The following is a 27,339-nucleotide window of genomic DNA, read 5'->3' on the forward strand; positions in this document are numbered from 1 at the left end:
TTAGTCTTGCCTCTTATACGTATGAAACTGCCTGGTTGTATGCTTTAGGTTGTATGGAACTGTTGTTGAGAATATATTTATCTCTTGCCAGTTCTTTTGTGTTTAAGTTTTATTGAGAATTGGTTGGTGTGTTTTAGACTTGGACTCTCGAGGAAACTAGGTATTTTTTTCAACTGTACGCGGAAGAGAGACGAAAAGGAAATAAGGGTGCTACATGCATGAATAAAGTAGGGGAAAAGAACATCATGGATGCATTTGAGCTGAGGTTTAAGAAAGGATTTTCCGATTGGAAGAGGGACTTTAAGAACAAGTACGACACCAGTAGGAAGAAATACAAACACCAGTAGGAAGAAATACATCAAGATTAAGATGCTGACTCAAAATAGGACAGGGCTTGGGTATGACAACATGGGAAGAATTCTCATGTCAGATGATTGGTGGAATGAACGTGAAAAGGTCAGTTACACATTCTCTTATGTGAACTTAGCTGTTAAGTGATTATTGGTCATTGCTTGTATGCTTGTGATTGATCATTGCTTTTTTTTTGTTATACAAGAGTGTCCTGGGATTAGAAAATCCGCGTGCAAAGAGATTGACAATATGGATATGTATGAAGCAGAATTTGGTGGTGTAGTAATAACTGGAGCTGAAGGATGGAGTGCTCAACATGGAGAAACAAGTTTGAACTCTAGAGTGGGTGGAGATGATGGTGATGAGGAAGCTGATTCTCAGCCAGCAGCAGAGCCTCAAGCATTGTAGACAGAAACTCAGCCACCAGCTCAGACACAAACCCAACGCCAAACTCACCTAGCAGCTCAGACTCATTCCGACGGAAGTAAATTATGACTTTATTTTGTAAAAAATGTAAATTGTGCTCCGTAATACAACCATTATTAAGAATTAGTTTTGTGTCGTCTATTATTATTTATTTATTTACTTAGTGAATATTTTGTGCATATATTTTGAAAAGATTACTAGTAATGTTTGATAATGCAACACCAGATTCATTAACATATTACTTTTTGTTTCCTATTGTTTTGTTACCAATTGTTTTTCAAAACAGCATATGTAAAATTAACAAATATATCTACTAATGTAAGAGGATTAGCAATAGTAAGAGCAACTAAAAATATTATTATGTTGTTTTGAAAAAAAAAATGGTATAATAGATGAAATTCAGTATACCCAAAATGAATAATTGAACCGATCTAGACTAATATATCTAAAATCATATATATAACTAATTGAACCGATCAAGACTAATATATCTAAAATCATATGTATATATAACTAAAATAACAACATAATCATATATAGTAATATGCTCCACTTACTTATATTTAGATAACAAAACAATTTAAATTTTGTATAAGCGAAATCGAAACATTAACAATTATTATGATTTGATAATTTTATAAATGTTTATACACATGTATAAGAATGGAACAGTCAACTAATCTAACTTTAAATCTATTTGAGAGAAAAAAAAAACCATTTTCATTTAGACATTTTCCTAATAACTTGTTTCAGTATTCACTCTTCATAATCACACTTTAAAACTTTATTTTTCATCTATAATCAAAGTTAAAATTGATTTGAGATCTTCGTTCTTCATTGATTATAAACTAAAGTATGCCAAATAGTTTTAATATGTTTTTGTGATTTTCATCGATAAAGTTTGACTTTATTTTATAGAACATGTAAATTGTGTTGTGGAATACAATAATTATATTAAAAACATATAGGCTGTTCACTAAAATCTATTATAATATTTGTGATCTCTTATCTAGACCATACCAAATTCTGGTCTATCATAATCTATACTATTAAAACACAAGGGGCTTTTTTGAGACCACCTTGAAGTTTTAAAGTATTTACAACTTCATGCCACTGGTATATTTTAGTCTATGTTTTTTATTAAATGCTTTAATATTTTATAAGTAATCGCAGCTTTTTTTTAAGAACTCTCTGGTATATTTATTCTATATTACAGTAATTTTATATGATTTGAAAACACCAGTAATATAGGAATTTCTCTAACTAGACGAGTTTATTTCTAAACTACACGATTTTATTCTTAAGAATATATTGTCCACTTTAAATAAAAAATCGCATATGAGTACTATAAATATGAACAGGCTATGGAGATCATAGCCACCACTCCGAGCAAAACAATTTATTTATTAAGCCATGTCTCATATTAAGCAAAGGAAATCTAGATATGTAGTCATGTCTTCTATTTTGATTTTCTGCAGGATATAAAAATGCAGGTTCAGTATGCAGGAAAGAAAAGAAGAATATATATGAAGTTCACAAAGACATATAGTAAGTACTGAGTCAAATTTAGTAGCCTTTGTTTTAAAAAATAAATTAACATGTTGGAGATCTAATTATACAGTTTTCAATTTTGTAGTGATCAATGCTAATATGTTGTCAATGCTAATATGCAAGAGCCAAATGAGAGCATAGTAATATGTTAATTGACGTGAGCCATAATCGGAGCTTATAGAGGTAAATTTATCTGCTCTAATTATTTATATATATACAGACTATTACTATCACTACCATATTAAACCAAACCAACATTATTTTGAGTAGAACTGTTTGGTATGTAATTACCGAAGCTCGTGTTGAAGGAAACTCCAATTAGAAGAAGAGTCATACAAACAGATTTAAGCATCCATATCAACTAAACAGGTAAATCTATTTTCTTCATATTTCAAAACTGATTTTGATTAATTTGTTTTTGTCAGCTGATGAAATTTTCTTATTTTCTGGGTTCATTCATATTAATACTTGCCAAGAGTGTTATAGTTAGGTTCGTGAACCCTATTTTTCAATAAACTATTATTTTGAAACTCTCGGATTTTTCTCAAGGGCTAATCTTGATTTATCTTAACAGAATTATACTCAAGGAAAACCAGATGGTTAGCTCCGTAAAATCATTTACTTTCAACAAAAAAATGATACAAACAAATCTTACAACAGAAAATCTACGCCCCTAAATACAAGTCAATATTTACTAAGCATATTCTTTTAACAATATTGCAACAGAAAACATTAATCACGCTAACCACCCGAAACTGTATTAACCAAATATTCCTCTTCTAAAAAAAACATTTTATCTAAGCATTTTGAAGTTTCTTTGGTTTAGTTACAGCAATACCATTATTTTTAATGTGAAATAAAACTAAATGAAATATTTATCACATACCAAATTATGTAATCTTATTTACCTTATGCACACACTGACACACACACATATACACTGCATTACCGTTTAGCTTTAGTTTATTAATTTTCTATTATTTTGATTTAAATAAACTATCCTTGACAAACCATTATCACTTGGTTTTGTTGTGATTCTTATCACACTGTTTCATATCTTATATTAAACAATGTACGACTGCAAATCTATATAATATAACCTTGAAAAGTTATTATATCACCTTTATTTGTTGTGATTATTAAAAAAAAAAACAGTTTCATCTATACTAAAACAAACGAATGTAACTATATATGATTTAAGTTTCATATTATCAATATGTACCATCATGGGCTTTGACTTTACTATTAGTTAATCAAAGACAGTCGAACTATAATTCATGTAAATAGAATTAAATATTTTTATACTATTTTTTCGTACTTCAATATTATCAAAAATTATAAATATTTTCATACGTAAAAGATCTAAACTAACAAACAAGAAAATTTTAAAACTTTTAATTTAGACATATTCATTTAGTTGAAAAATAAATGTAAGCAAATTCAGATTTTGAATTTTTTAAAAATATGAAAATGACAGACTTTGTGTCAAAATTTAACATTTCTTTTATATTTTGAAATAAATGTGATCAAATATAATAGTTTGAATATAATTTGGATAAAATTTAAATTTAGATCTTCAATATTTAAAACTCGAATATTATTTTAACAAAGATATGAAAAATTAAGAAATATATAACAACTTTAAAAATACCCCTCTAAATTATCACTATTTACTAAATATTTGTTCTATATAAAATATATTTCACATATTGACATATTGATGGTATTGATCTATATATTATCAATGAAATTTAATTGTAAATCAAAGTTATAAACATCAAAACATTTAAAATATTTATAATTACTTATTGGATATTTGCAATAGTTTTAATACGATAGCAAGCTTATAATTTTTACTTATAAAATTTATCATTAAATATAAGCTTAATGCACTTATTTATAAAAAAACAAGATAGATTATACAATTAGATCTAGGTCTCAGCATATATATTGAGAACCGAAAACCAAACTTTAACTGAACAAAAAAAAATAAAAAAAAAGAAAACGAAAAATGAATAAATATTTACAAATATCTGAAAGATTCTTAAATCCATTAAATTTTGAAAACCAAAACCAAACCGAGTATTGAATGGATAATTCAAATATCCAAAACACAGTTTATATACCTAAAAATCAATAATATATAGTTTTAAAATTATCAAATATTCTAAAATACTACTTAAAATAGAATTAGCCAAAAACCTGAATTAGCCACTGCTTTTATCGAATTTATTAAAACTTATCATAATTTCTTGAATATTTCTTATCTGAAATATTTGAATCTATCAGAGTTATCTGTGTCCGAAAAATCCAAAATGAGAATTTTACTCGAATTATTCCAAAATATCTGAAAGAAAATAACCTAACCAAAAATAAATTGAACTTGAAATTTTATCGGGTTCTTAACACTGTTATCCGAACCAAACCGAATATCAAAATAACCAAACTGAAATCCAATTCAAATTCATAAATAATCGAACGGTACTTATATCATTTGAATCGAGAAATAGAAAACTGGAACCAAACCAATAAAAAAAGAAACAAACTGGAACTGAACCAAAAAATGAACGTCTATGCCTAATTATATTAATGAACAAACATACGGGTTAATATTTGTCATAGAAAAAAAAATCTCGCGATTTCAAAGCGCGGATCAAAATCTAGACAAACAGACGGGTTATATATATATATGTTGTACTAAACCAAATTTATTAACGACAATCGATCTCATTCCAGATACTCATGCCTAAACACACTTATGAAAAATCGAACAAGAGCATAAATTTAAAACAAAACGATTGTCCCGCCCTCTAAAGGGCGGGTCAAAATCTAGTTCTATTTAAGTTTGATCCTATTTGGATATTGGTTCTATCTAAATTTAGATTATTGATGTCAAAAAGGTTTCGTTTAAACAAGTTTGTTTGGATTTGTACAACCCACTTCACTTCTCTAAATACACAAAGTTTATTTTGCCTAGCTCTTATTTGAGTACTTTCATGGGATCAAATGTTGATAAAATGAAACCACAAAAGGCTCTCTTGCTTGAGGGATAATTTGTAGCTAACATACTTTAAATATATATTGTCACAAAAGGTCGTGCGGATACTTTGGCAAAGAAAGTTAGGAGGAAAGGTTATATATTTTCCCATATAGGTCAGATTCGGACAGACGGAGATGCTCCCCGGAGAATCAACTCGTCTAGACCCCACTTGATCTAGTACATTGGGCAGCCGACAAAAAAAAATATATATATATATATATATATATATTGTCACTTTTACGTACCTTTTTTGCTTTTTGGAGAGATCTAAAGTATTGGAATAGTCTTAGGGAACACGTTTGAAATATGTAAAAAGGGACAATTGGCAATGGAAAATTAAGCATGAATGATTCAAACAAGTTGAGAACTTGCTCAGTTTTTCTGGAACTTTCCAAAGTGAAAGAAAAGTCATTTTGACCTTTATTCAGTCCTCTGCCTAACCACAACTCGTCTTACAAGTCGATGCAAGTACAGTCTGAGCGTAATGACATATCCAGTCAATTTGAAAGCCAATATGCTTTTTGATTCTTGTGCAAACGCACAGACTTAAATGGTATTAATTACAAAAGAATTACAACTTGATGAACAGTTGTATAGTTTTCTCGTTTGATCATTGATGATACACTCTCACGACCAGACTTCTCTTCCTCCCACGAAACCAAACACTATAGCAATTGTAGCAAGAACGGCCTATAAAAACCAAATAAAGTTTACTTATACCACAAGATTGAATCTGATGCTCTGTACAATATACAGTGGAAGACTTACAGCGATGGCGCAAGCTATGTATCCTGGTTTCTCTCGTGGGTTGATCTTAGCACATACTAGGATGAATATTCCTATGTACCATGGGATTGCACCAAAGATGAAACCAGTTATGAACCTTCAAGAATAACAAAAACCAACTTCTTTCAGATTGATAACTAATTAATGATTGTACAATCCTGAGGACTAATCTGAGATATGCTAAAAAGAACTTACAAGAACCAACCGATTCCAATACCACAACAAGGTAGAGGTTCTTGTCTTCCAGTTCTTCCTTCAGCAACATCATATCCTGCCATTTAAAGATTTGTGAAGTATTTGTAGATACAGAGAGAAAGCTTCAGGTTCTTTCTGTGTATATGAACTCACAATTACTGATTGAACAAGATGAAACTCTTAAGTAATTTTACAATATGATTCAGCTGAAGTGTATCTAGTAACTTGGTTATACTCATTTGCATCATATAGAAGAGGCTATAGAGTCAACGTTGAGGTTCCAGCTTGGAAAGTTACTTTACCAGGAACGGTTTGATGTTCTTGAATGTATTGATGAACGGAAAGGTCATGATGTGCTGCTCCGGGAGGCTGAGACGGCTGAGGGAACCCGGAGACCGGGTGATGGGACGGAGGACGAGGATGCAGCGGTGGTGGATAAGTAGGGACACCTTGAAACGTGCCGTAAGATGTAGGAGAAGCTGCTCCGTCCTTGTCTTTTTCTTTGCTCATTTTCTTCTCTTCTTCTCAAACTTTTTGTTCTCTCTTTTATATGTTTGGATTATATTTAGGGAGAATTAAAAAAATGGAACACTTTGAAATTTTGTTTGCCACAATAGGATTTCTCATACTTTTGTCAATTTTGGATATGTTTTACCCTTTTTTAATGAGAAAAATAGTAAATTGAATTTTAAAAATGTAAAAAATATGAAAACTATTAGAAACCTAATTATGACAATATATATGTTTAATTTTTTCAAAAAGATTTGAAATAATATTTTATTTTATCTTCTGCCTACAGTTAGAATACTCATTCTGGTAATCTACTTAGTTTATAAATCGGATTCTAAGTTTTAAACATAGATATATCAAAGATATATACCGTAAACTAATCTTTCTTGTATATTCTGGCAAAGATAGAATCAGTTATGTTATAATCAAGAAAAATGTCTTCGGTCTACATAAGTTCGGATATCTTGTGTTGGAAACATGGTGCAGTGGTCTTTGTTGGGCTTATTAAACCTGCAGAACCCGGGTTCGACAGCCACTGCTGTCGTTTTGGACCATTTTTCTTAGGATTAGGTTAAATGAAATGCTAAATGACAATATTGCCTTCGTCTTCCACCTTCTTCCTGCGAAATCTGCAGCCGTTTTCTTTTTTTTTTCTTGCGATTTCAGTGATTATTCATATTAGTTTCGTAAGTTTTTGTGCAAATAATACAAAACGGTAACATATAATGTGATATCAAGTTTAAATTCTATAAAGCAATGAACTTAGAAGTTTTAACGATTAACTCGGCGAATAAGGTCAACTCGCGGCGGTAACCAGCTGTTTTCCGGCGAGATTTTTAGGAACCGGACCAAAGAACATCCAATCAAAACAATATCAAAGGTAAGCTTAGTCAGGAAGAAGGGATGATTCTCCTCAAGCCAAAATCGCCATTGAAGACCTTCAAAAGCTTAGAGGAAGAAGATCAGAGAATTAGAAAATAATTAGGGTAAACACGTATTTATCTTTTTTTTGTTTTTACATTTTAAAATAAAAGAAAATCTAATTTAATTATATTATGTATTTAACTGAAAATTTAATTGGTTAATCTGAGGGTATTATGGTATTAACATTAATATAAATTCTATTTTCCCAACTAACTAAGAAAAAATACTAGAGGGACAAATCCAAGTTGAAAGTGTCTCATTTATCCAATTTTCCCTTATATTTAAGGACATGTGTTTGTTTATACACGTGGCAAAAAACACATGGGCAAGTGGTTCTTGTTGTTGTCCGAACAGCCATATTATTATATGTAGGTTGAATTATTGTAGTGGACACACATCACACATCACACATCAATCAGCAAACCAAACAAAAGTTGAACACGTAATATATGTTATTATCTCCAATACAAACTCCATATATGTTCAATGTAACTTACACAATCTTATTTAGCAAGCAAAAAAAGAAAAAAAAAACTTACACAATCTTCTAATGATCTTTTATCTAATACGACAAGACCTTATTGGACAAAGAAACAAACTCTCAAGAGTGTGTGGGAGAGAGACATTTGTGTAGAGAGTTATAAGTTGGCTTGAGCAGGCAAATCTTGTAATCCACATACCATGTTTGCTGGAACTGCAACATCAATCATCTTCGGATACGCCAGATTCAGATCTGTAAGAGGCAAAGACCACGGTTATTATGAGACTTGAGGAAAGCTGCAATACTAAGGAGAAAGGAAAACTTACTTGACATGATGGATTTGAATGTTTCTTTATCTTTGGTTAAACGTGGGTTGTGTTGCATCTCTTCTCCAACTGTACTCACCTGAATATATTTTATTAACACAAAGATAATGTACAGCTTTCATTACAAGACCCAGTGTGACTGAATTATCTGTTTTGCATTACCTCGTAACCTTTGTAGTCATGAGCTGGATATATCAGTGTGTCCTTTGGCAATGTAAATATCTGGATTTAGGACGAATACAATATATAAAATCCTTGAATAGTATGAATCATTTTGTCAGTGTAGTGGACAGGATAGTGTGGAAAACTTGCCTGTGAGTGCACAGACTCATAGAGTTGATCCGAACTTCCACCCTGCAACACCAAGTAAAAAACATCATTAGAAAAGTTAAACCAATGTCTTCAGCATCCACATGGGCCATTCTGTTTTTGTGTACCTGAAAGTCGGTCCTTCCACAACCGCGGATAAGTACAGCATCCCCGGTAAAAGCCATTCTTGGTTGGGGCTGATTCGCGTCCTCTCCAGTCACATATGTAACACATCCTGCAGTATGTCCAGGTGTAGCACGAACCTGCAAAAAAAAAAAAATGAAACGATCATTACTCTCCTGATCTCCCCCTAAGTTTCTCGGTGATTACACTTTGTTTTCTTTACCTCAAGGTATATATCACCAATAGATACTCTGTCACCAGGCTCAAGAAACATGTCTGCTTTAGAACCACTTGCTTTCGAAATGACTGATTTCACACCTGGGACCTTTGTCTGTATAACCAAACAAAGAAAGCTCACTGAATCATCAAATGTAAACCAAAAACCACAAAAAATGTTCTAGTGACAGACCTTAAGAAGTCCAGTGCCAGTGACGTGATCGGCATGAACATGAGTGTTCATAGCATAGACAAGCTTCAAGCCTAGCTCATTGATCAGCTTCAAGTCTCTATCAACAGTCTTGTCCACCGGATCAATCAACTGCTCATCATATTAGACGACAGTCACAACAATCAATTGAGCACACAAAGTATATGATCTTCTCGAAACTAATTCGGTTTATAACCAAATGTGTTGATGAGTACCCATCAACCAAAAACTATATATTATACAAGACGATGTGATCACATTTCATCAAAAACACACACAATTCTCAAAACCCATCTCGAAAGATTCAACCTTTATGAAATCAAAGAGCTTACCAGAGCAGGTTTATCCGGATGGGAGACGTCAGCGAGGAGATAGGTGTAAGTGGAAGACTCTTTCTCGAAGAGCTGTCGGAAGAGAAGCTTCGAGGAGGAGGAGGAAGAGGAAGAACCCATCACCGATCTGATGACTGTTCGAGTTCTGATTAGAGGATGTCGGAGAACAGGAGACTGATGAGAAGAGAGGAATCCGGGTTGAAGAAGAAGAAGATGCTGGAATCGTGTCAACACTGCCATTTTAAAGGAGGTTCCTTTTTTTGTTGCTTATCCCCACGTCCACGGAAGTGTCGACGACAAAAGGAAAAGGAAGGGTGGGACCCTCGGTGGATTGGTGTTGTTGTCGTTGTGTGATTGGAGTAACCATAATGGATTTGGATTTGGTCCTGATTGCGACGAAAAGTTCGAAGGTTCATGCATGATTGATTAGGATTTAGATTGAGTTGATGACATAGAGGAGAGATAGATAGATACGATACGAGTAATTAGTTAAGGCCTTATCTTTGTTCTATTGGGCTAGTTTTCGTGGGCTCGTTGTAAACAAAATGGGCTTTTATAAAAAAGGAAACGTGTTTTTGCCGACAAGGTAATCTATAAAAGTAGAATTAGCAATAATTTATATGTTTAAGTAAAAACAGAAAGTGTTAAGAAAAACAATCTATTAATGATAGGAATCTCAATAATATCAGAACTAATGTTTTTTTTTCATTATAAAAATAAAATTAATTAAAAAAATTGTCAAGTTATGAAATGATGTGTACTTCTATGATTACATGTATCTTTTTACCACGCAACTATTGAAAATATTATGAAAATGTGTATAGATGAAAATGTATATAGATGTGTCTCTGAATTTACATTATAAGAATGTGTTTTATGGCAAAAATGCAATAAATTTTCAAAAATTGTGAAGTTGTTTAACAATTAGTTTTGTAATCTTAAAAATATGTATTTTATTCTTTAAAATATATTAATTTTAAAAAGTTATGTATTTTCATTATAAAAGTTGTATTAGTTTCTTAGAGCTTGTCATATTGAAAATGTACTATTCTAAAGCTGACTACATAAAATCTGAAAATTTCTACTATTCATATATATTTCTGAAAACAATAGATAATATATTTCCGTAAGTATCTCATTGTAAATTTCTTACAATATTTTTTAAAAACTATTAATAATATTAAGCACAATAAATATAAAAATTATGCATTTTAATTATAAAAGTGAAATTAGTGTTTTAAGAAATTTGTAGTGTTTTTATAACTACATATAACTTTTCAACATGCAACGAATGTGTATTTTCATGCTAAAATGGAATGAAAATTAAAATATATTTTTCATTAAAATATATATTTTTAAAAGTCTTATCATCTTAAAAGTGTGTCTTTCTATTCTTTATAATGTATTAGTTTTGAAAATTGTATCTTTTTATTATAAAAGTTGAATTACTATTTAATAGCTTGTCATATTGAAAACGTGATATCTAAAAATAACGACATAAAATCTGAAAAGTTTTCCTCACTGCATCTGAAAGAAACAAGCAAATGCATAGTTTAGAAACAGAAAAACAAACAAAAACCGTCAAGATAAGACAAAAAAATCTTTCCAGAAAAATTTTGTAGGTCTAGGAGGAGTATAGCCACTGCGAAGAGCGGATTCAAATGCGAGAGAATGTTATATTCACTCACTGAAAGACAGTTCATCTGGTAACAGAAGCGCATAACACATTTGGGATTGGATGTGGGATCACAGTGGTAAAAGTTTTTTAGATAGCATTTGTTTAAAAAAATCTGAAAAGTTTTTCCTATTCATATATATCAGTGGAAAACTTTAAACAATCTATTTTCATAAGTATTTTATTATAATTCTTTCACATGTATTAAAACTATCAATAATATGAAGCCTAAAAAATTCAAAAACTGTGCATTTTCATCATAGAAATGAAATTAGTTTTTTTTAAAGTATTATCAAATTATAAAATGATGTGTTTTAATCATAAGAGTTTTACTTTATATATAGATGTGTATTTGATTGGAAAATATTTTGAAAATATGTATAGATGTGTCTTTTAATCATAAGAATTTTACTTTACATCTTAATAATGTGTGTTTTCATGTTAAAGTTGCAATCAAATTTAAAAAGATTGTTAAATTGTTAAGAATTAATTTTATCATCTTAAAATAAGTCTTTTTTTAAATGTTAGTTTTAAAGAGTTGTATATTTTTATTATAAAATTGTAATAGTTTTTAATAGCCTTTCATATTGTAAATGTACTATCTAAAAATAACTACATTAAATTTGAAAAGTTGTTACTATTTATATAGATAACTAAAAATTATAAATAATATATTTTCATAAGTATCTCATCATCAAGGAAGAAATTGCAAACATAAAAGAGGAGCTTGAAAAGGATTTTTATTTTATATGAAGTAACATTTTGTTTTTTTCTCTAAATCTTATACACGAGTTTAATTTTCTTGTTTTTCTTCCATCAAAGAAAATGAGAGTTCATGGTCTTCAAATTCTCTTCCATCATCTCGCTGAGTCTTATAAGCTTTGAAATTTCACACTTCATTTGAAGAAAATGCTTGACCAATCTCCAAATTTCCAAACTCATAAGTTTTCAGGCTATTTCTTCAAGAGCATCATAAAGGTTTATTGACCTATTTTCCACTCTTCAACTATAAACCTATATTCTTTCTTTGATAAATCTCCCATTGCATCCAGATCGTCATCAAATTTGTCTTTCATTGAAACATTGTATCCAGGATCATGGGGAATAGAAGGTAAAATACAAGTAACCTTCAACTACAACAACAAAAAATCCAAAATATTTGTTATGCATTAGTTTTAAAAAGAATAAGCAAAATAAAATAACCAAAACATGACAGTGTAAAAACTTACATTTACTGCTGATTCAATCCTTAGAACATGTGTTATAGATGAAGTCAATATAGATGTGAATTTCTCACATAAGAAGGTAGGTGTCGACTCTTGAATTTCTAGAATACGAATAATCATATTGTAGACAGATTGTAGCAAATGGACCGACTCTAGTATCCACAAATGGAAGGTTAAAGGAAATCCCTGCAACTCGTATTTTTTTCAAGGTTGGATTCCACAACTCTCATAATTGATTTTAGAAGTAAGATATATGCTTCTCTTCCCCATGGGTATGTAAACAAGATACTATATCTTGTGCTTTCTTTACATTTTCCAGAGGAACTTGTGCCTTGCGCTCTTTTGCAACAATATGCTTTCAATAATGTGAAGCATTGATAGGGAGAATCTCTCATCAGAAGACTCTTCACTTGTGCCACTGAGTTGCTTTTCTAAGTCATCGAGTGTATGACCACCCTCTAGCAAGTTCCATTTACATTCCTCATTTTCTGTATCGACTTGTGGTCCTTCTCTTACTCCACTACACTTAAGCCCAATGATCATGTGGAACTCTCTAGTGGAGAATCTCAATGACTGCGCCCCAAAATGAAACCATACTTCATTTTTCTTCACTATCATAGTGCTTCAAGTGAAAAACACGTATAGTGTCTTCCCTGATAATTGTAAATGCCTTTTGCTCACTTTGATCATAGGTTCTATAAAAGTTTCTCTAATTCTCTTGAAATTTTTTCTGGTTTGAGGATCCCCTTAACAATGTCGCTATAACCAACATCTGAGTGTTGATTTATCGACACTGGTTTGTGCGGTTCAAAACCAATAGAATAGCGCAACTTAAGAAGTGCCAACTTGTAAGGGAACATATCCTGCGTAACAAAGCAAAATAAACCTTTTGTTATAATATCATAACTTTCCAAAGTCTCTAGAATTCTTCCTAATTTTTTTTTACAATTTCTTACTCAAATCAACAGCACAACACAATTTTACGAGCACAAAAAAGAAACTAGCAATGTTATGAGCTCATGAACCTACCCAGTAGAGCAATATGTGAAATTCAAACTAGTAAAAAACAAGAACAATCTTGACTGCAAACCCAAACATATTATGGACTCCAATAAATCAAAAAGGTCACAAACAAAAAGATTTAACCACCACCTTAACATGCAGATAATATTAATAGAAGTAAACTAGAACTAGGAAATGAATACAACAAGCCAAACAACACATGGATTGACCATGAAAAGGTAAAATTTCTGATATGTAAGGAACGAAAAGAATCAAAACAGCTCTTCTTCAGTTTTTGATGTTTATGTTGCAATGTGACATCGAGATTAGAAATTTATAGATGCTTCATGAAACAACGACAACCTCCAATATTTGTAGATGCTTCAAAATTGGTTACCAAAATCAAGGTCAAGAGATTTGTAGAAGAACAACGAGTAAGTTTTTTCTTGACTCAAAGTGTAGAAGACTGATAACCTTTTTAGTAGCTCAGCTTTTTCATTCTCTGTTCGATTTTTCAAAATAAACAAACTAACATTCAACATTAATTGCGGAATTCCCAAAATTTCAACCAAAAACTCTTATTTCAATTTTCAACCAAAAACTTACATGCATAAGTTTGTCTTTCGTGCGGGTTGGAACTTACCCGAAAATGAATTTTGCAGGGTAAAGAGCAATGTCACACGACGTGGTAGAACTTAGTCCATTTCCATTTTGGGCGGAATCGATATACAAATCGAAAGATTCGTGTTTGGTTCAGGAAGGGATCATGAAACATTTCGTTTCTGAACGGAATAAAGATTTCGGCTGTTAAAAATATCAACGGTAGGTGTTTGCCATGATTTGGTCTCTCCCATCATTGACGGCGACGATGTCAAGATTTTTTTTAATCCATTTGTTTTCTTAATATATGTATTAATAGGTATTATATTTTTGACCTATTAATTAAAATTGTACTCTGATATTCAACTTGAAAAAACGAAAGAAATAAAACATTAAATAATAACTAACAAAAAAATTAAGGACTTTTTTTCCTTAGTGTTTTTATTGATATACATAAGTGTTGTTATTGTTGATTGTCAAAGTAGTAAAAAAATTGTTATCCACAATTGGAAATATTAAATAAAATAATTTGGTAATTTGGAAATATTCTCTTTGTCTATCTTATAGATTCCCTGTTACCAAAAAAAAAAGAGAAAATATTTAACATATTCAAATATTGCCTGTGACAAAAAAAAATTCAAAATATTGCTAAATTTGACGAAATTAAATTTGTTAAGTAATTAATATTGTTTTTCCCGGCCTTTTCTTCGTTCCTCTCCGTTGTAATCGCTAGACAATGGTGATGAGACCGATTTCAAAAAACAGCTTCATTTACAAACACAGCTTTTGTCTCAGGCGTAACTCCACGACTGCTCTCTCTAACTACAAACCCAATCCACCGACAACAACAAGAACACAAAACTCTGTGGAGAGGACTACGACAAGCACATCAATCTTCCAATGGAATTCTCAAATCTCGAAGCTCGCGAGAAACGGCAATCTCCAAGAAGCCGAAGCTATATTCAAATCAATGCCTCAGAGAAGCATCGTCTCGTGGAACGCGATGATCTCTGCTTACGCGGAGAACGGTAAAATGAGTAAAGCACGCCAAGTGTTCGACGAAATGCCTGTGAGAGCCACAACGTCTTATAACGCGATGATTACGGCTATGGTTAAGAACAAGTGCGATATGGTCAAAGCTCACGACTTGTTTCGCGAGATACCTGAGAAGAACGCTGTCTCTTACGCCGCGATGATTACCGGTTTTGTGAAGGCGGGGATGTTTGATGAGGCGGAGTGTTTGTACGGTGAGACGCCCGTTGAGTTTCGTGATCCTGTTGCTTCGAATGTTTTGTTGAGTGGGTACTTGAGAGCAGGGAAGTTGAAGGAGGCTGTACGTGTGTTTGAAGGTATGGTGGTGAAGGAAGTGGTGTCGTGTAGCTCGATGGTTGATGGGTTTTGCAAAATGAGGAAGCTTGTTGATGCTAGGAGAGTGTTCGATGAGATGTCTGAGAGAAATGTGGTTACTTGGACTGCTATGATTGATGGGTATTTTAAAGGTGGGTTTTTTGAAGATGGGTTTGCTCTGTTTCTGAGGATGAGACGAGAGGGAGATGTTAGTGTTAATGCCAACACTCTGGCTGTTATGTTTAAAGCTTGTCGAGATTTCGATAGATACAGAGAGGGGAGTCAGATTCATGGGTTGGTTTCACGGATGCCTCTTGAGTTTGATCTCTTTCTAGGGAATTCGTTGATTTCAATGTACTCTAAGCTTGGTTTTATGGGAGAGGCCAAAGCAGTGTTTGGCGTGATGAGAAACAAAGACACTGTTTCTTTTAACTCGTTGATCACGGGTCTTGTTCACAGCGGACAAGTCTCTGAAGCTTATGAACTTTTCGATAAGATGCCGAGTAAAGACATTGTATCTTGGACAGATATGATCAAAGGGTTTTCCGGTAAAGGAGAGATCTCCAAATGTCTAGAGTTGTTTAGGATGATGCCTGAGAAGGACGACGTGACATGGACCGCTATGATATCTGCTTTTGTGAGCAATGGATGTTACGAGGAGGCGCTTCATTGGTTTCGTAATATGCTCCGAGGAAAGGTTTCTCCAAACTCCTACACTTTCAGTAGTGTGCTCAGTGCAGCAGCTAGTTTAGCGGCGTTGGTTGAAGGACTACAGATCCACGCTAGAGTAGTGAAGATGAACATGGCCTATGACTTGTCAGTTCAGAACTCATTGGTGTCTATGTATTCAAAAAGCGGAAACGCGGATGATGCTTACAAGATCTTCTTACGCATCAGTGATCCCAATATTGTTTCTTACAACACGATGATCAGCGGGTTTTCTTACAACGGTTTCGGTAAGGAAGCAGTTAAACTGTTTTCAGCATTGGAAAGTACAGGAACAGAGCCGAACAGTGTTACCTTTCTTGCTCTGTTATCAGCTTGTGCTCATGTTGGATACGTAGATTTAGGATGGAAGTACTTCAGCTCCATGGAAGAACCAGGACCTGATCATTACGCGTGTATGGTTGATCTCCTTGGCAGAAGTGGGATGCTTGATGAAGCATATCATTTGATCTCTTCAATGCCTTTTGAGCCTCACTCTGGTGTTTGGGGTAGTCTTCTTGGTGCGAGCAAGACTTGTCTGCGTGTGGATCTTGCGGAGCTTGCTGCTCAGAAACTGATTGAGCTTGAGCCTGATAGCGCAACACCTTATGTTGTATTGTCTCAGCTATATTCACTTGTTGGGAAAAACAGAGACGGTGATCGGATAAGGAGTATCAAGAAATCGAAAAGAATAAAGAAAGATCCTGGTTCTAGCTGGATCATATTAAAGGGTGAAGTGCACAACTTTCTTGCGGGAGATGAGTCTCATTTGAATCTGGAAGAGATAACGTTCACACTGAAGATGATTGAAAAGGAAATGGAAATTGATTTCTATAAGCCATTGCAGAGGAAGTATTCATAAATGAACCAAGCTCTGTTATTGAGGTGTGAGTTGATTTAGTAGATAAACATAACATTAGTTATCAATCGTGTTATTGATTTACTCACTATCATAATTTTGTTTTATGTGGATAATTATTTACTTAGTAACTTATCCTAGTCCAAACAAAAATAAATTATTATATGGCTATATAAATACTAGATCATGGGAACTTATCTACGATTGTGACTTTTTATTGCAGAGAGAGGTTATGGAAACTTATTTGATTGTTTTGATAGCCTGTGGTGGTTTCTTTCTTGCCCTTGCTTTATTATTGGCATGTTTGGAAGAGAAGAAGAAAACAGGCAGTGATGGTTCTGTGCTAAAGCCCAACAACAACCAGAGAGACACGGCTGTAACAAGTAGCAATGGTGACTTCGTGTTTTATCCAGCTGCGGCAGCGTCTCTTCCTACTATCTCTGGTTCTGGACCTTCTGGTCATCATCACGGCAGTCATCATCACGGTGGTGGTGGTGGTTGTGGCGGTGGAGGGCATCATGGTGGTGGTGGTGGAGGGGGATGTGGTGGTGGTGGAGGGGGATGTGGTGGCGGTGGAGGAGGAGGAGGATGTGGTGGCGGGTGAGGAAGTTAGTTATGTATAACGATGTGTTTTTGTGTTTTTCTCGTGGTCTTGGATTTGTGCTATTTTTTTTTAATTTCTACTTGATTAAATCTCATATTTTCTGATTTGATTTGTATTATGTAAATATTTTATATTTACCATAAATCAAAATACACTAGTTTTGTGAAAATAAATTAATATAAATTTCATAATTCATGATATTCAATAATATATATTATTGAATATCATGATTTATAAATCATGATATTCAATAATATATATTATAAGGTTCAAAAAATAAAATAATATATATTATATGTACAGTATTTAGTGTATTGTTATAGTTTTTTTTCCAAAGAAAAAGATTAGGAAATCACTTGAATCTTGATATGAATATTTTAATTTTAGGCCGTTTTCTAGAAACTCTGACTGACAATATTTTATATCAACGTTCTACAGTGGAAATTTATGTATTTCACTGAAAAATCACACTTCAAATTTATGATAATTAATTTACATATTCAAGATAAACAAATTTAGATTCGCTAGATATCTCTTGACAGCGTAGTATATAGAAAAAAATATTCCAAATAGGCAAAATGTGAAGCACTGAAACCATTGGTTGGGGATGATACATTGGAGATTTGTCCCCACCTACCCTTCTAGCAACTGGACATTCAAGCAAGAAATGATTAGTCGCTTTTATCTTTGCAAAACATAAATAACATCTTTCAAACAATCATAAATATGGATGTGTGATTTTCAAAAAAATATGGATACTAATTTGTCTTTTCGGAAACATACGATAAAATTGGAACAATACATAAAAGACTAGCAGAGCCCTGTGCATACATGACACAGACTATTAGAGATGGTGAAGCTATGAACTCGAACACAACGAAGAAGACGAAGATGGCAATAGAGGAAGAGTTAGAGTTAAAAGTTTGTTGTAAAAGTGTAACTATATTATTCTCCGTAACTGTAGCTGTACAGTATGATCTGTTTAAATACAAATATGAATACTGGTTTAATCATATTCACACAATCAGTATAATAACTCTAATACAGACAAATCGAAAAATAGTCCAACAAATTTATTTGCAAAAAAGGATATTAAGCCCTCCAGGAAAAGAGAGAAAGGACATGTGAAACTTCACACACTAAATATATATTCCACAACCAATAACTTTAAATTTAATATTTTAACTTTTAAAAGAGAATTTAATTTATATTTTTAGACGTTATTATTTTATATTTTATTTTCAACAGTTCTAAAAATCTATAAACATATTTTCGTAGTTCTATTTCTTTTGATTTGGTTTAACTATTTCAATTTTATTTTATATTTTGTTTCTCCGTGGATCCCTCGCAAATTTGCAATGGATTTGCAAGAAATATGCATGATATGTACATTTTATCACATTTCTCTCCCAAAATCAATTCAAATTAATGAAAAAATTATTAATTAAAATATTTAGTATTTAACAAGTACATTGATAAATATTTTTGGAAACTTAATCAATATCAATCAACTAAATATTCACGGGATAAACATTTCCCGACACTTGAAATAATATTACAAAGCACTAAACATCAAAACTCTATAATTTATACAATAAATACATGTCAGCTAAATTTCAAAAAAAATTGAACAAAATTTCACGTTAATTATTTTTTTAAACAACAAATACAAAATACATATTAGTCTCTCAAAAGTATACCGAAACCACAAATGAAACCCAAAAATTATTGACTTATGAATTTGTAAGAAATTTTCAAGGGATCCCTCACAATTTCTTTGCTAATTTGCGTGAGAATCTAAACGCTCGTAAATTAGCAAAGAAATTGCAATGGATCCCTCACAAATCCCTTGCAAATTTGCGAAGGATTCAATTTCCCTTGCAATTGCAAGGGATCTGCAAGATGCTCGTTGCAATTTCTTTAAAAATCCATGTTTCCAAACTTAAACGGTTTGAGTTTTATCAAGGATTTTGATATCAGATAACACATTTTATTGAATCTCTCATTGTATAAAATATACGTCAAAATTTTTTTTCAAAAATTTAATTAACCATAGTTATGAACTTAAGTCCCAACACTTGATTTGTTATTACAATACAAGTAATAAAAATCAAACCCTTGTAATTTATATAACTTATATACGTAAACTAAATTTCCGAAAAATGCTAAACATATTGTCATATTAATTATTAGGTGGTTTCCTGCACCATGTGCAGTAAAAAACTTTAAAATATTTTTAACAGATAAATATAAATTATATTTAATTTTTTTATTAATATTATAAATTTTCTTTTTATCAATATTTTAATATAAATTTGATTTAACTGAAGATTAAAATTAAGATAAAACAATTTTGTTTATTTTAAATTATATTTAAGAATGTGCATGTATATATTTAAAATTATAATCTTAGGTAGATTTTTCTATCTATTTATTTTAATTAAATATATTAAATAAATATGTAAAATTACATAATTGTCAAAAATTAAAATTAAACAATATTTATAAAATATGTAGATATATATAAGAAACTAATGATTTTACGACTTAATTTGATTTATGATTTAATTTTTATAATTTTCTAAAAATATGTATATATTTTCGAAATATTTTTAGTTTAAATGATATTTCAAAATTTGAAATGCTATAATTGAATATATTTATTTTAATGATGATTTATGAGTTATTACCATATTTTAAAAAAGTCCAAAAATATAAATCGACAATAAATGTAATACTCCCTCTGTTTTTAATTGTAAGTAGTTTTGGTTAAAAGCACAAATATTTAGGAGTTGTTATTTTTAAAACAAAATTATTTAATCAATCAATTCAACCAATTATTAAAAACCTAGCATTATTTCATTGGTCATACAATATCTAATAAATGAAAAGTTACATTGAGATATGTAAACTACTTATATTGTGAAACAAAGTATTTTTGCTAAAACTACCTACAATTAAAAACAGAGGGAGTATATGAGTTATTACCATATTTTAAAAAGTTTACCAAAAATATAAATTAACATTAAATATAATTGTTCATGTCATATTAATCTATAAAATATGTCATCAATTTTAGTAGCCATTTTATTATTTTTGTGAAAATGATTGTAGAGAAGACATGTGGCAAAATCACTTCTCAAATATAGTCTAGGAGATGTAAAATTGCATAATTGTCAAAAATTGACATTAAAAATATTTATAAAATCTGTAGATATATATAAAAGAAACTAATGATTTTACAATTTAATTTTATTTTATGATTAAATTTTTATAATTTTCTAAAAAATATGTATATATTTTGAAATATTTTTAATTTAAATGATATTTCGAAATTTGAAATGCCATAATTGAATATATTATTTTAATGACGATTTATGAGTTATTACCATATTTAAAAAAATTCAAAATATAAATCGACAGTAAATGTAATATATGAGTTATTACCATATTTAAAAAAAATTACCAAAAATATAAATTATCATTAAATATAATTGTCCATGTTATATTAATCTATAAGACATGTCATTAATTTTAGTAGCCATGTCATATTATTTTTGTGAGAATGATTGTAGAGAAAACATGTGGCAAAATCACTTCTCAAATATAGTCTAGGGGATTGTTTTTAAACCGAATCAAAAATACATATAGTCTACCAAAAACGTAACAAACCCCCAAAAGAAACCCTAAAATACACTATTTATGAATTTGCAAGGAAATTCTTGCAATTCCTTTGCAAAATCATTTTTTCTCCAACTCAAAGACTATATCTAAAACCCTAAAATCTATATATAAACTCTGTACCCCAAATCACTAATATAAACACTAAATCTAATATTTTCAAAACTTATACAAAAAATCTTAAACTTTACTTCAAATTTAATATTTCTTAAAATTTAGTTTCAAAACTTAAATTTATACTTCAAACACTATACTACAAACCATACACTTATAACCCTAAACCTTACCCCCAATCATAAAATCCAAAACACCAAATTTAACATTTTCAAATTTAATCAACAAAACTTGAACATAAACTACTAATTTCAATGTAGAACTTTTCAAGTTTATATTTTCAAATTAGTTTAAAAAAAATCTAAAACTCATACTTTAAATCTATATCTCATTACCTATTTTCTTAACTCCAAACTTGTTAATTATAAATATAATATTTCAACTTAAAACTTTTAATTATCAAACCCAAATTCTAATATATTTAAGTTGCAATTATATTGAAAGCAAATCATAAACAACAAAACCATTAATATAATCCTAAACTATGAAAGGGAGTTGACAACATTTTGTGACTTATCTCTCCAGCTCTCTCTTGTCTTACGTATGACAACAACAACAAATAAAAACAAATCTCATTGGCTAATACTTTCACACAAGGATTGACAAACATTAATTTCTGTCCATTGGATTTACACTTCAATCAAATGGACCTTATGGGTTGATATAATCGGCTATTATTCAAGGGGTCTAGGAGAACAATTGAAATCAAGAGTAGTATATACCCTAAATATTATTTGGGAAGTAATTTGCATATGTGTCATCGACATATATTTAATTTTAACAAGAAAAAATGATATTACTTTGAAAATATGTGACGTGGTCCACTTTAATCTAGATCAACGTCATTGTTGTTTTATATTATAGGTCGAAGATAAACCAACAAAACAAAATGATGAATTTGTAACTTCTCTTTAAATACAAGTTAAGAAAACATTCTCTTTAAATACAATTTTAAGTATTTTCACGGTTTGGCAAAGTATGTATCATAAGAAAACATGAAGTCAACTAACATAACCATGTCTTTTAATTATATACGTATTATTTATACAATATTATTTATCATAAGAAAACATGAAGTCAACTAACATAACCAGGTCTTTTAATTATATACGTATTATTTATACAATATTGGTCAATATATCTATCTTTATGGATTTCTGTTCTCTTCATAATTAACTACAAAACTAATTAATGTATTTTATTCTCTCTAGTTATGTTATTTACTAAAAATTACACGTGGAAATAAAATATGTAATTTATACATATGACCAAATAATCTAACAAATTCTATAGTTATGTACCAGCTATTAAAATACGGTGAATGTAGATCAGATGTTTTTTGTCAACAATATAGATTATGGAAGTTTATGTCCGGATCGTTTCTTTTTACCTCAAACGGTCATTTTATTACTTAAATTTGAGATGGTCTGGATAACCAGATCGGAATAAAACAACTAATTAGTGATACATCACTAAAAACTACAGTATATGTCATGGTATATAAGTCAAAGTACGTTTGGCAAAAAAAGTCAAAGTACATTCTTCATCTATATATCGTTTGTGATATATTGAATTAACTGAAAAGAAACCCTGATGTAAAATTGGTGTATATATTCCTTCCGTTTCATAAAGATCCACATTTTAGAAAAAAAATTGTTTAAAAATATACATTTTTTACTTTTCAATATATTATTTAATAAAAATTGTTAACTTCAAAAAAATTAATAATATTTATTAGATTTATATTAGTTAAAAATTATGGAAAATTGTTATTACAAAAAACAATGCATTTATAATCAAATTTAATATATTTTTTTTAATATATACAAAAGTCTAGGATATACAATTTTTTGAAACAGAGAGAGTATTACGTAAGAGACTTCCAATCAATTTTCCCAAGCAAATTTTATTGGTGGAATACAAAAAAGTTTACATAGTTTAATACACATGTTCTTTATGCATACACATATTTGCATAAGTAATTAGAACAACCTTTGACTTCTGAAAACAAGAACACTGAAAAAATAAAATTGGATGGGAGTTATTAATACACGCTAAATGATTTTTTTTTGTTTTTTGTTTTTTTAATAGCATATATATCACCTAGGTTTTAACCACCGAAATCCCCGCCATAACCACTGCCCAGACAGGCGATGCTTTCTTTGCCATCTTTCTTAGCTTTGTGGTAGAGAAAGTGAGTGAGCCATAAGAGGAACATGAACAACAGAAGCCCTCCAAACGCTATAAACAAAATCCCCACAGGGCTCATCTTTCTTCTTGATCGTAATGATTTTATCTTCACTTTTCATTTAGGGAAACAAGAAGATGTGTATATATAGAGAGAGAGATGATGAGCCTCTCATTGACTTAATTTTATAAAACCAACTCGTTCATTTTTTATTAGGGTTTATTTGATTTTCATACCCAACAGGGTATTTATTTTAGTTGTTTTTACGTTTAGATTTTATTCAAACCCAAACTGAAAGGAATCTTGATTATTATTGTAAGCTTGCATTGGTCAAATGACAGATTATTGAACCGATATTTCTTGCTTAATATATAATAATTATCTACAAATTATTCTACTAATTTAAATATTTGTTTCAGTTTGTTTTTTGTTTGTTTATATTATTTTTGGCTATTTGTAGTTATTTAATACATTTTGGAATTATTATTTGGACATGTATCTGGCCAAAGCCCATCTGGATCACAATCAACCGGTACAGGTGAAGCTTTTATAACCTTAGTTCATGCAATTATATAAAAATCCAACGAAGGATATAATTTGAATTTCTAGCATATTCTTGAAGAGTTTATCATAAAAATGATGTCAACCAACATAAATTCAAATGTTTAAAGAATATGTGACCGTTCTAGTAAGGAAATTATATTTATTGACTATCTCAAAAGTCTTGTTATCATTTATCCCAGACCAGAAATATCAATCAAATATGTTCTAAAATAATGAAGTTGACGTCTTCGTAGACATAATCCGGTTCATATTCTAAATTGAAAGTTTCCCACAATACTGCATCTTTTGTGGTGAGCGAGACGAGACGCGAGATCACCTCTTTTTTTGCTTGTTTTTATACTTTCACACTCTGGCTTAAAGTGGCTGGCAATCTGTTTGGATTTGAGCCAGATCCAGACTGGGAAACCACCCTTGGGTACGTTATCGGCAATCAGGCTCCTATGATCGACTCTCCTATATTCTGCTGAAGCTTGTCTTTCAAGTAACCATTTACTTCACATGGATAGAGCACACAGGAAGCATAACACTACAGCCAAGACTGTGGATCAGTTCGCCAAGCTGATTGATAAAACTATCAGGAACAGGATTACTTCCACAAAGTACACTCTTCGGCCGAAGTTAAGGGGACTGATGTGCAGATGGTTTGACGCTCATGCCTCTGAATAGATTTCTAGATCCTTGTTTAGTTTAAGCTTAGCTACTTCTACATTTTAAAGTTGTACATATATTCTTTTTTCTGGGGATCAACAAATTAACATTTCATTAAAAAAATTGAAAGATGCCTTTTTGTTGGGTCATCCGGTTAACCTACATGGACGCTTGTTTCTGACTTTGTTTCCACATTAGTTAGTGCATAAGTCATAAGTGTGTGATGTTTTTTTTTTGCATCAAAAGGCTATTCTATTACTCAAACTTGAGGTGGTCTGGATAACCAGACCGGAATATAACAACCAAAGTAGCATAACGATCTATGAAATGTACGAGCATTTCTAGCTAATGAATCAGCTATCACATTTGCAATTCTTGGTACGTAGCAGATCTTGAAGTCCGAGTAGCACATCTTGATCGTTTGAATCATCTCCAGTTCGGTTGAGAAACTTGGCCATGTTTGCGGTTCCGTTAGCATTGCAATCAGGTTTTTACAGTCTGTGCCAAATCTCTAACAAATCCGAATGTTGCATCATTGTTTCCATTGCCCATTTCAACGCTTCCAATTATGAGTGTAGAGCTGACTCACTCCTCCTCAAGTTCCTCGTCCCCATCAACTGGATCTTCCCCTGCTATCTTTCCATACCCATCCAAGTCCATTAAACTGATCTGTAGAGGTCCATGAACTATCTATCATGCATATATCACCCAAACTTAGGATTTGAGGCTCTTGAATAACTGGAAGCATAGTCATATTCTCTCTAGCATTATGCCAAGCTTGGCATTCACTCTCTGCATGCCTAACTAGCTCACATGTATCCATGTCTATTCCCCTGAATAACTTATCATTGCGAGCTTTCCATATATACCAGATAATCCATGGATATGGGTCCCTATACAAAACCGAAATCATCAATGTGCAATCTTCCTTGATACTTCTATACAAAACTCTGTATAATCCTTGTGTTAAATTAATAAATAATATAAGATAAATGAAAATAATAAATAATATAAGAAATTTTTATACATTAATTTAACACAAGGATTATATAGAGTTTTCAATAGAAGTATGTATACATATCCTTGATACTTCTATACATAAATTTTTTAATCCACTTTCGATCAAAAAAAAATATTTTTTAATCCACATTTTTTGTAAAACTAATGAAGTTGCATCACAAAATGCAATCTTTCTTCCTTATTTCAAATGTAATACTTCATTCTTTCCTCTTTTCTTGAAACAAAATTATGACTTTTCCCGAAAAGAATAAACAAAATTATGACTTTTAATGTAGTATCTTGGTTAGGTCTGGGCACATATCGAATATCCGAGTTTTTGAAGATATTTGTTATTTGCTTCGAATGTTACGGATATTTAATTTTTTGATTTTCTTTGCTTCGAAAAATACGGATTTCGAAAAAACGGATATCCAAAAAATAAACAGATATTTACGGATATTTATGAATATTTACGGATATTTCATTTTGTTTGATTAATACAAATAATTTTAAAAATTCAATACAAGTTTGTTTTGTAAAATACTTTTTGCATGACATATAAGATAAAAATTAAAATTAGTAGTGAATCTACATGTTTAGTAAATTTTTAAACTTAGTTAACAATTATAATAACACAAAACTTAAGAAAAAATTATAATTGTCTGTTTTCTCTTTCTTTTGTGTAATAATTTTAGATAAGTAATAATGTGAATAGAATCTGTCAAATCATATGTTAGAATAATAATTATATAATTTAAATATTTAAAACTTGAAATATAATCAAAATATACATATATTATATATTGAAAGATCGGATCGGATATCCGTTTTCCAAAATTTTAATATTTGTGATTTGCTTTGCTTTTAATAATATTGATTTTGAGTATTTGCTTTGCTTCGAAGACCTACGAATATCCAGAATTTTTTAATCGAATCGTAACGAATAACGAATCGAATCAAATTTAACGAATAAAATGCTCAGCTCTAATCTCGGTTGTTGCAGCGGAGCCAATGTACTGGCAGGCAAGTTGGTCAACTGATCCAGGTGAATTTCTTATTTAATTTTTTTTTACATGTATACTTTTTTAAAATCTAGAAAATTATTGCATCTTTAGGTACATGACCCCTATAATCTATGTTAACTTCGAAATTGATCCTCCTAATTTTTTTCTAGCTCCACCACTAGGTTGCTGTATACTTAGAAAATGAATAAAAGATAACCTAAACAATTTTAATTGGGTTGTGAAAGATACAAGAAATTGCAAAGAAATTGTCAAATGTACTAGCAAATTAATAGATGTGACGTTTTCTTCTTGATTACTCTTTCTTTCCAAGAAAACAAAAAC

At 30.8% G+C, this 27,339-nt stretch overlaps 4 protein-coding genes and 1 non-coding gene across 5 annotated transcripts; 3 read left to right on the forward strand and 2 right to left on the reverse strand.

Moving 5' to 3' along the window:
* Positions 1–5,765: 5,765 nt before the first annotated feature.
* On the reverse strand, positions 5,766–6,888 carry LOC108852579 (60S ribosomal protein L18a-like protein). The gene is made up of 4 exons (XM_018626082.2): positions 6,652–6,888; positions 6,350–6,425; positions 6,137–6,251; positions 5,766–6,058 (listed from the first exon to the last, which is right to left on the reverse strand). The coding sequence occupies exons 1-4, from the start codon at positions 6,857–6,859 to the stop codon at positions 5,996–5,998; spliced, it is 462 nt and encodes a 153-aa protein (XP_018481584.2). The 5' UTR covers positions 6,860–6,888; the 3' UTR covers positions 5,766–5,995.
* Positions 6,889–8,213: 1,325 nt separating this feature from the next.
* Positions 8,214–10,108, reverse strand: LOC108817777 (persulfide dioxygenase ETHE1 homolog, mitochondrial-like). The gene is made up of 8 exons (XM_018590605.2): positions 9,782–10,108; positions 9,432–9,560; positions 9,246–9,353; positions 9,028–9,162; positions 8,903–8,944; positions 8,753–8,812; positions 8,591–8,669; positions 8,214–8,516 (listed from the first exon to the last, which is right to left on the reverse strand). Exons 1-8 carry the CDS (start codon positions 10,019–10,021, stop codon positions 8,422–8,424), a joined length of 888 nt encoding a protein of 295 aa, XP_018446107.2. The 5' UTR covers positions 10,022–10,108; the 3' UTR covers positions 8,214–8,421.
* Positions 10,109–14,976: 4,868 nt separating this feature from the next.
* LOC108840096 (pentatricopeptide repeat-containing protein At1g53600, mitochondrial) lies at positions 14,977–17,990 on the forward strand. Its single transcript, XM_018612923.2, has 2 exons — positions 14,977–17,221; positions 17,419–17,990. Exon 1 carries the CDS (start codon positions 15,021–15,023, stop codon positions 17,196–17,198), a length of 2,178 nt encoding a protein of 725 aa, XP_018468425.2. The 5' UTR covers positions 14,977–15,020; the 3' UTR covers positions 17,199–17,221; positions 17,419–17,990.
* LOC108849693 (cold shock protein 2) lies at positions 17,428–17,799 on the forward strand. The gene has a single exon (XM_018623285.1). It carries the CDS (start codon positions 17,428–17,430, stop codon positions 17,797–17,799), a length of 372 nt encoding a protein of 123 aa, XP_018478787.1.
* A 574-nt stretch (positions 17,991–18,564) lies between the features above and the next one.
* On the forward strand, positions 18,565–18,666 carry LOC130497835 (U6 spliceosomal RNA). Its single transcript, XR_008936853.1, has one exon. It is a non-coding gene; the product is annotated as a U6 spliceosomal RNA (small nuclear RNA).
* Positions 18,667–27,339: the final 8,673 nt, after the last annotated feature.

This window comes from Raphanus sativus, chromosome 1, assembly GCF_000801105.2.
Source record: "Raphanus sativus cultivar WK10039 chromosome 1, ASM80110v3, whole genome shotgun sequence".
Taxonomy (NCBI): Eukaryota; Viridiplantae; Streptophyta; class Magnoliopsida; order Brassicales; family Brassicaceae; genus Raphanus; species Raphanus sativus.